Source organism: Epinephelus moara, chromosome 21 (genome assembly GCF_006386435.1).
Source record: "Epinephelus moara isolate mb chromosome 21, YSFRI_EMoa_1.0, whole genome shotgun sequence".
Lineage (NCBI taxonomy): Eukaryota > Metazoa > Chordata > Actinopteri > Perciformes > Serranidae > Epinephelus > Epinephelus moara.
The window spans coordinates 2,632,705-2,643,142 of record NC_065526.1 but is presented as its reverse complement, the minus strand read 5'-3'; the positions used below and the strand labels follow the sequence as shown (position 1 = coordinate 2,643,142).

The window sequence follows — 10,438 nt, the reverse complement described above, 5'->3', positions numbered from 1 at the left end:
CAGCCCATGGAGGTCTGCTCGCAGTTCCATATATTCGGACACTGCGAGCTTGGACCTCCCGGATTATGATGATCATTATTACTGCGATTAGATCATTCTGATTAATGACTGACCATTAAGACGTGTTTCTGATAAATATTTTAATGTGCACAATAATAGCCTTTCACATTGTAATCATATTTTTATTTGTTATCTTTTGCATATGTGTGGCTGCTCCGTGTGTGTCTGAGCAGAGTGCACGCGCGTTGTGCATCCGCCTAGAGACGCATATTACTAACTTGTTTAACAGCGAAATACTGCGCCGTTGACTTTAGACCAGGTTTTTGTTGGTCACTGGCGCATTTGGTTTTCCCGTCATCTAACTAGCAACGCGCCATGACTGCGCCTGACCACTCCTCATTTTTAGATGAACACGCCCAGAGAAGCGCAAGTTCATTTGCTAGTTAGACGAAGAAGGCGCAGGGCGTGAAAATGACAACTGCGCCTGCATCTAAATAGCAATGACACTTGCGACAAGGATTATGCGCCATCCGCTTTAGACCATCTAAATAGGGCCCTCAGTGTTTAGGTCATCCAGTGGATCAGATTGGACCCTTTGGCGGCCCTCAAATGGCCAAACATATGACCTTCTGGCCCACAGGCCGTATGTTTGACACCCCTGGTCTAATGCATAAGGACTGGAAACGGGGCAAACCACTGGCCATGCTCTGAAGGTAGCAAAATCTGACCACCAGCATCTGCAAAGCTCACCAAATAACATCTCACGGCTCATTCATTTAAAGAGTAGTAAAAAACCAAAGTGTAAAAAAAACAAAGTTGGTTATGAGCTGCATGTTTTAAATGTTGTTACTTTCTGCTACCCAGCAGCTTTCGGGAGCTTCATATTTACCACATAGCCATAAGTGTGTTAAATATCTAATATCTAACTCTCAGCGAGAAACCCTGTCAACATTTTTGAAAATATCAAACTTTTACAGAGATATTCTTTTGTAAATATTAATGCATTTTTTTTCTAACCTCTGTTAGTTGTGTACGTCTTCAGGGTGTCACCTCCCGAATGATAATGAGAAAAACTTTCTCTGTAAACTCACACAAAGCTGGCTGTAAACTTTTGTTCTCCATTTCCCACCCAGAAAACATGTCAAACAATTCCATTCAAAGAATAAATAGACCATGCTTATTAGTACAGATAGAAACAGATGTGCCTCCATTACATGCAACCTACTTAGCCCGGCATTGTGTTGTATTAAATTCTCCCTTCCAATTAGCTCTACAGGCACGACCCTGAGTATACCTGATGCTGCCATGAAGCCTTCTACCATTTGTTTTTCTTGTTTTTCTCCGCAGCTGCAAAAGCAGAAGAAAAAGAGGAGGTGACAACAGTCTCCGGAAAAGTGGATGGTGAAAAGGGAGAGAAGAAGACAAAGGAGGGCAAAAAGGAGGGGAAAGGTGCCAAAGAGGGGAAGGGAGATGAAAAGGATGCATCAACAAAGAAGGGTGACAAAGGTGAAAAGGGAGCATCCAAGAAAGAAGCTGGTGACGGGAAAGGGAAGAAATCTGGAGAGAAGGGAGACAAAGGAGAAAAAGGTGGCAAAGGAGAAAAAGGAGGCAAAGCAGGGGCTAAAGGGGGAGCAAAGAAAGCTCAGAAGTGAACTCTGCCCTGCATGGACAAACACTGAGAAGGATCATTTCATATTTTTCACTGTAAGCATTTTGCGCACTTTTTTTCTATAATGAAATTTGTATATTATATTTGAAATAAACAAAAGACTTCGAGGTCACACATACACAAGAACATGCATCGTTTGTCTTCAGAGTCATGAACGTTACAAGAATATCAGAGTACAGTAATATTACAGATTTATTGTCTTATTCACAATTCACTGAAGAACATTAGAGACCAGAAAACATCTTCCTATTTTAGTTTCCACTAATATCTACAACGGGCCTAAATCACTGTAGAGTGATGAGAAGGCGAGATGTGTCTCAGCAAACACTGCCCACATACTGTTACCTAAAGCATGAAGACCAATGCCGACTCCACTGAGTACATTTCAGCACGAGATAAATAAAAGACAACGACACACATTTTATACTTCCACGAGAGGTATTTGAAAACAATGAATTACAACATTAGCTCTATGATTATTGGCCTTATTGTACACTTGATTCCAAAACACAATCATTTTACATGATACAATCAGAACAAAGTACTACTGTATGATAGGGTATTAAAGTGCTCAAATATAATTTTCCACCTTTTTTTTTTTTCTTTTTTATAAAAAGATTTTCATGTTCTGATACCAGCCACCTTTTTTTATAATAAAAACTGTTTTACACTCAAGGTAATATGTTTATTTGCACAACGGCAACAGTGACAAGCCAGATTGAATTTGAGCAGCCGCCTCAGTCAACTGCATTTTTTATATGCTGTACAACTGTATTCCTGAATGGGGCACAGATTCAGAATACAGTTTCCAGAGTTGTGAGAAATGTAATGAATACCAGCTAAAATGAGCCAGTTAAATATGAAAAATATCTGTAGAGACATTAAGATGCTGTATTATAAAGTTCCCCTCCACCTCGGTCACTGTGCTCTGCAGCCAGCGCTAACTATTGTTGAAGTCACAGACTCAACCTGAAGTTACAATAATGACTGACCCCCATGGAAATGTTCAAGTTGAAGTTGAAGTCACTGAAGGGCCAGAATGCACTTCTCAGAATTCATCTGCTAATGGTGAGTTGTTGTATAATGGTCTAGATTTTTCTTATTGCCAAGAAATGCCGTGAAAAGACCCAAACCATCAATGTGCTAGACCATCCCTCAGTACTTTCCTACCATGTCCTTGTCTCTTACGTGTTTCCAAATCTTTTAAAACAGGTGACAGATATCTAGTTTCTTTCTTTTTTTCTAAGTCTAAGTAATTTCAATAAACAGCAGGGCACTGTTACCCTGGAAATCCAGACTCAAATCTGGAAAGATTTTGAGTCTGGCCCTCACTGATACAGCCTTGCTACCCAAGGGGTGACACTAACTGAGGCATTTCAAATGCCGCCATAAGGAACTGGATAACACGATGGCCAATCAGAGTAAAAAACTAGGTGACGTATTCGTTGCACTGAGCCCCATTTGTTTGCCGAACAGTGGGGCTAACTTCCTGGAAACAAAAGCTTCTAGGGCAGTCTTCTGTTCCTCTCTCAAGGATAAAGAAAAGTGTAGTTGGCTTAGTGTTTCTTCCAAAGCTAATTGAATGGACGTGGTCCTTCGGCAGCTGCCATCTTGGCTGTTTACTTTAAGACTCCTACGACGCAGCGCTGTCCTCATAATGTTAAGCCTGCCCAGAGCCCGCCTCTCGGAGGTAGATCTGATTGGTCCGATAGGCGATTCAGCGGGCTCTGCTCATCGGGGCCAGATCCCCGTGCAGTGCAAATTAGAATTTGTTGGGGACCTTCCACATCTGGATACGATGTGAAAGGTACCCTGGGTACGTTGGTTGTTGACGTTCTGGGACGCCGTTTCAAAATACACTTCGGTTTTCACAAGAAATTTACCGTTTACATACAGTCTCTTTCAAAATAAATGCAATATGTTAGTAGAACAATGCAAATTTTCTGCAATTTTTTTTCCTCCAACAACTAACGCACGTGGTTGGGTTTAGACAACAAAATCACGTGGTTACGTTTAGCCATATATAAATAAATTTGGCTATATAATCTTACGGGATGCGAACACCGCTCTCCAGGTGAAATTTAGTGTTTGTTGGACCCATCCACCACCTTTCCCTCCTGCCCTACTCGGACTTTCGCTGCCGTAACTTTCATTCTTGTCCCGCCACGTTTCCCAGACGTTGCCGAGCACTGTTAAACTATAACCACAACCGGCTGCGTATCATGCCCATGTTGAAGGGCCGCTTTTTTTGTCAGTGTCTGACGCCGCAAGTCACTGCCTAAGTGCCAGATTTCGACGACTTCAGAGTGAGGACGGGTTGATTAATACATGTGGTGTGCTAGGGAGTATTTAGGCACACATGAGGCGTTTGTGAGATTGACACAAAAAAAAAAAATACAGTGCCCTTGTTCATGAATTTAAATGTCACCCAGCACACAGTGTGCCTTTATATTGTGTTTTTGATTGTTATTGAGACACAATAGAGGTGTATACAGGTGTATAGAGGTGTATGGCACAGAGGAATGAGCTATATCATTATATACTTTCTGTATAAGTCAGTTCATTGTTGGTTTTGGTATTTTCATGGAATTTGTTGATGAGAAAAATACGTAATATTTACAGACTTATCCTTTACACAACAGTGGAGACAGTTCGTAAAGTTGTCTGATTTATTTAGCAAAAATATGAATTAACTTTAGTGCTACGTACTCCTGTAGATGCAATGTAAATTAGCTGGATGAACTTGTAGGCAGTACAAACTGGAACAGACACACACCTCAATGGATCTACCATCAGGTGGAGAAAAACTCTATATCACAAAATGGACAATCTCAGAACCCATCAGTGATCACCTGACAATGATGAAGCCTCTGGAGGTAACGGCCAAGACTTCATCGCTCACTATGTCACTCATTGTTTACAGGTCCAGTCAACATTGCAGCTAATTCTACACACTGATATCACTAGAAAAAAGCTAAATCATCTAAATGATTGCTGATGGGTCCGAGATTGCATTTCAGCCAGTGTGTTCTGTCTCTTTTGCACTCCACGTGGACTGTTTGTCTGCAGGCGACTAAAGCCAACTCAGACGTGATTGGTCAATACTACTTGGACTATGAAGTGAAACCAGAATGCTTTCGACCACAACAGCGGGAGGGACAAAAGCGCCTACAATCCAAAGGTGGTCACTATTGTATGATGTGAGAAAAAATGTGGAATAACACTGGGAAAATATTAGCTTTGGTCACAAACTAAAATGAATGTGAGGTAAAACTCTATTAAGCTGAATGTGATCTAAATCACAACTCCATCAGACACATTGGTCCAAACCAAATAGGGACTAATTTAGCTCTTGAGACTATTTTCAGTACAAAATTCAAGTGGAGCCTTCAGTATGAATGATCTCAGTCCATTGTTACTAAGCTACTGAGTGTTGTGAATGGTTTCCCCATTTGCCTCTTCAATTTGAAACTTCAATCTGTGGGGGTGCTCTATTTCAACATTTTAATCTCGACATTTTCCAACACTAACTACCAGTAGCAAATTCTTTTTTTTGTCTGAGACGATTTTACTGCAACGTTAAGACTTTTTGGTCACTGTAAACAAGATGGTGGATGAAAATAGAAAGAAATACTGCAAAAAAAACCTCCAACCCTTTTCTCTGTGGCAGCGTATCGTGCCTTTTCTCTTTGGTATAACAGGTCTCCTAAACTTAAACTGCAAACCATGCAGGTTAAGTGCGGTAAATTACAAGTTACAGAGATTAACATATCTTGTGGAATGCTTCATTAAATGCTAGTTTGAATGCCCTCCATCACCTGTACATATATTCACCAGTTTTGTTTTGGACTATGTACATAATCAAATATTGCAAACATTTTGTAAACAAACACGTGGAAATAAAAAAACACTGAAACATAGCTTTATAACATATCCATACACATGAACACTATTAGCTCACAATTAGAATGTATTTCTGATCTTTGTAAACATTGTGACTTGTATATACACATCAAAAAGCAGCATAACACTGAACCATTTGTAAAAATTACTGTGTGTTATTCATTTCTGGGGTTTTCCTTCATATCCACCACAAATGTCACTCTTGGAATTCCAGCTGAATTTGAGATTTTCTTGGAATCCTCATTTAATTAACATTCCACTGGAATATATGACCGTTTCCTGCACCCTGTGTTTTTAAAATGGGGTCTCCTCCTTTGAAAACTCTGTGGGAACATATGATACTGTTTTTGTCAGATTTCCATAACGTTCGTCTTTACCTCAGCTAACACTGAACCCAGAGAGAGAGAGAGAGACAGTCTTCAAAGAAATATTCCTACTTTGGCATCGTGTTGTGTGTGTGTGTGAGTGTGTGTGAGGGTATTTTAGGAGAAAATTTGAATATGAAACATTCATTAGAACTCTTCGAAATCTGTTGTAATTAGAGAGATGAATACTTGGTCCTTCTAAACAGCAGAAACTGTACATTTAGAAAAACAACAAACTGACACAGCCTTATATAACATACCCTCAGAGAGATGCTGACCATGCCAAAACACCACTTTAAAGTATAAAAATAGGTGTGCAACAACAGAGGACTTCAATTACCTGAGTACCTTCCCTTTTACACTGAAGTGGATTTAAGTCAATGCAGAACGAATGAGAACCCATGCCAGAAAGCATGAATGGACACTTCAAAATAGTAGCATTAAAAGAATTTTAAGCTGAGCCTACACTTAGTCTTCTCACGCTGACTTAATCTGAAAACTTGCTGATGAAACTGCCCACACGTACATCACTAAGTGCACTCAAGATCCACCTGGCTTTACGAAGGTGATTGAGGCTGTTCCTGGCAACTACACTGTAACTAACCCCCGTTTTATTTATGCACAAAGCTGAGAACAAGACACTTTCCAAAGAAGCGTACAGAAAGCAAGATAACAACAGTTATGGCAGTGGAAAAGAAACAAGAAACGGCAGTCTGTTTTCATCCCTTCACACATTCACTGTGGCAGGTGGTTGATGAGAGTTGAAAGTATTTTGCCACAACAGTGAGGGTCATCATCCCTCAAATACGAGGCGGCCCAGCTCACATAAGTGATACACCCTTTTTGCCTTGAGCATCTGTCGGCAATGTTCCGGCTTGATTCACAGGAGAAAAAACTGGCAGTGTTGACGCATGCAGCCGTCCCCTTCAGACCATCCTGAGACTGTTCCTTGATTTATTTATTTTTTCCAGGTTTCATCCCTATACACGGCGGCCTGGAGGTCACATGACTGTCTCCCTCTCCTCCTCCACCACAGGTGAGGGTTTCTCGTTCTCGCAGGGCCGTGTATGAGCAGAATGCTCCTCATCAGGAATGTGAAGCTCCTGTCCCGATGAGGGTATAGAGTTCTCAGAGACAGAGCCGTTCTTCACGTACCCGGGGAGGTTCCTGTGCCCATTCACAGGCACCGGTCCCAGTCTCGTGGTGAGGTGCAGGGCCAGCGGCCCTCTGGCAGTGACGTTAGTAACACTGGTGTGTGACACCATAGGTCCATAGCTGTAAGTGTTGCTGCCGCTCCGAGCTTTCCTTTTGAAGTCCAAGGCCAGAGTCCTCCTGCTCCAGGCCTTTTTGATCTCAGCTTGCACCTTGAAAGAGAAGAAGATATTCAGCCATGTAAGAGCTAAACTATAACGCAAGGGTTCTGGTGTAAAATGCAAAACTGAGTGCTTACCTCCCCGTTGCAAAAGCAGTATATAATTGCGACTAAGAATCCCTGGAAAAGAGCAGAAAATGATTTCATAAATGTCCAGACCAGCTGTGTTTACTCAACATGACATTTCAGCTGTATAATTGGGGTCATCCCTATGTTCCCGGGTTCTATGTTTCCCTCTTACTAAAAAAAAGGTTCTATGTTCCCCGCTTATCCAAAAAAAGGCAGGAAACATAGCAGTTGCATTAATATGTTGTTTTAACATCTCTAAACTAAACACACACAACGGAACATAAAGGGGAGAAATTACAATAAGCTGTTAAGCGCAGCGTTTTTTCGGGAACTCTGTTCAGTAAATCCACCATGAATATTTATTCGTTTTGTGATAAAAATAAATGCGTCTATGTTGTTGATCAGGGATGTTGATATCAACTGTTCAGTTCGGTCCTTCGACCAATCAGATACTCAGATTTCTTCCTCTCTTGTTTTTATGACGGTAGCGTCAGGAGCAGCCAAAGACCACCTGTGGCAAGATAGTTATCTACCAGCGTTCGTAAACAAAAGAATATTGATCATGGCCGAAATAAAGATAAATATTTATGTACAGTTAATGCGTTTCTCCGTTTGCTTATGGGTACAGGGAAACATGTATGAAACATGAAACTGAACAGTTGATATCAACATCCATGATCAACAACATAGACGCATTAGTTTTATCACAAAACGAATAAATATTCATGGTGGATTTACTGGATTTAACATGAATACTTCACCCCCTGCATGACTATTTGCATATTAATTTCTCACCCAGAAAACAACTTCACAGACAGTCCTTACTGACAGGGAACTGATCTATAAGTGAAGCTCAACTATTCTCTCTTCAAAGTCAGACTCCATGGACAAAAACAGTAATTTTACCTTGCTGAACACAGGAGCTGCTGGTCTACTGCCGCCTCAACCAGTTAGTTTGTGTTATTGTGTGACTTTTGTCTTTTAAAGCAGTGGTTCCCCATTGGTCCAGCCATGGGGTCCAGATCTGTCCTTAGTCATTAGTTCGAGGTCCACACAGTTTAAAATATTTAGCGTCATACTTGCAGTTTGCTGTCTCTGTTAAGTTGCTATTTGATATTAGACTTGTTCGAGATGAGCCAGGCCTGCGCAGATTCACAGATTTACATGAGAATTCATGTTAAATGGAGGCTGAACCAAGAACATATATCACAGATCGCCCGTATCATTTTAATAACTCAAGCTACCTTAATTTAAACAACTGGAGACAGAGAACAAACTGATATATGAGTCTGATAATCGTTATTAAATCGACATCATATCAGACAGGATGTGGGTGCTTCTGTGGCTTCCTGTACAGACTGAAGGCTGCTGGAAACTGTCGGGAAACTGTCAAACTTCACGGCAGCTTTTTGTCTCCGCCTCCTGCTGCAGCCGCCTGATCTCGTACACGTTCAAGGCAAGGTGCAGCTCATCTCCAACGAGCCTATTCACTCACTCTGCAGCAGGAAACTGCACTTCAGAGTAAAAGCTCTGTGCCAGATATTCACTGTACTTCAAAGTAGTGTTTTTTTTTTGGGTTTTTTTTACAAACTTGACATATTCACATGTCACTTGCGGTCACTTCAGAATTAACCCGTGACTCACTTTTTGACTGTGAGAACCACTGTTTTAAAGGGTCAGGTCAGACACAATAACACAAACTACCCACTGAGGCGTGTGTTCAGCAAGGTAAAATGTTTTTGTCAATAGAGTCTGGCATTTAAAAGAAGAAGACGACATACTTTATTAATACCTGAGGGGAAATTCCATTTTTTTTACCCTGTTGTCACATAAACACAGGCCCAAAATACATGTACATGCACAAACAGGACCTATACATGTAATAAATGGAGCGATGTCAGAGCGAGGGGGCTGCATTGGACAGGTGCTCTGAGCCGTTCGGGCACCTGCATGTGAAGTTGCGACAAAAACATTTTCTTCACGACCTCAATGTAACACTGGGTGAGTAATTGAAATACAAAGGGTCATCTGGGGGGTGAAGTATTCCTTTAAGATCTAACCACGACCAAATATCTCACCAATAAGCAGCTATTTTAGCTAGCATTAGGTAACCAATCCCCTCCTGTGTTTTCCTGAGACCTTGAAACTCTTTTTAGTTGATAGAGACACTTTAAACCTGAGGACTTGATCAGATCATCAGATCTGTTCAGCTTGAAAGGATACAGTAATTAACTGGGACCCTCAGACCTAAATTAGAATTTCTGACATTTCTACCACAGCAGCTTCACCTGGAAGGAGTTGAACAGCATCTCATAGTGCATCTGTATCAGCCAGGGAACTCCAGACACCTCTGTATACGGCATGGCGTGGAATATGATGTAGTGGACGCCAAAGAGTGGCATCAGCACCAACGTGGACTTCAACAGTTTTCTGTAACAGTAATAAAACAACAGCATTTCATAAGCTTAACAGAATACCACACAGTGTTGGCAAATTATGGAGCTAAAATAGTATCCGGAAACAATAGTTCTCAGTTTTACATCATTCTAAATCAAATATCTTAGATTTATTCTATACAATCGATTAAATGAAAACAAATAATCTTTAATAATAACTACTGAGGAAACTAAACAGCTCCTACAGAATATAACATCTACAAATCACCAGGACCAGATGCAATACATCCTAGGATTGTAAAGGAACTGGCTTGTAGGATTGCTGAACCTCTAACAATATTATATTATCAATCATTAGAAGAATCAAAGTTACATCAAAGTTAAAGTAGGACAGTCTGTTGATTGCATATATATATGGACTTCCAAAAAGCTTTTGATACAGTTCCCCATAAAAGACTACTGTCGAAACTAAAATCCTATCGTATAGATGACAGAGTTACAGACTGGATACAGGGCTTTTTAAAGGCACTGTATGTAAGAATGTGGCCAAAACGGTTACTGCACTCAAATTCAAAATACTGCCGCGAGTTGTGTCCGCCCCCCCTCCCCTACAGATTCGAGGTTGCTGGACAGCGGCACGCTGGAGACTGATTTGTTTGCCCAC

General features: G+C 40.9%; 2 protein-coding genes across 2 annotated transcripts in view; one reads left to right on the top strand and one right to left on the bottom strand.

Moving 5' to 3' along the window:
• tmie (transmembrane inner ear) overlaps positions 1 to 5,423 on the top strand; it is a 25,825-nt gene extending 20,402 nt beyond the window's left edge. Inside the window, exon 4 of the mRNA XM_050074966.1 lies at positions 1,348 to 5,423. Within this exon, the coding sequence (XP_049930923.1) occupies positions 1,348 to 1,652 (305 nt within the window). The 3' untranslated portion in view covers positions 1,653 to 5,423. The remainder of the gene's footprint in view (positions 1 to 1,347) is intronic.
• Positions 5,424 to 5,575: 152 nt separating this feature from the next.
• pth1r (parathyroid hormone 1 receptor) overlaps positions 5,576 to 10,438 on the bottom strand; it is a 69,683-nt gene continuing 64,820 nt past the window's right edge. The window contains exons 11-13 of the mRNA XM_050074944.1: positions 9,667 to 9,808; positions 7,388 to 7,429; positions 5,576 to 7,301 (exon numbers count right to left, since the gene is read on the bottom strand). Coding sequence (XP_049930901.1) covers positions 6,939 to 7,301; positions 7,388 to 7,429; positions 9,667 to 9,808 — 547 coding nt within the window. The 3' untranslated portion in view covers positions 5,576 to 6,938. The remainder of the gene's footprint in view (positions 7,302 to 7,387; positions 7,430 to 9,666; positions 9,809 to 10,438) is intronic.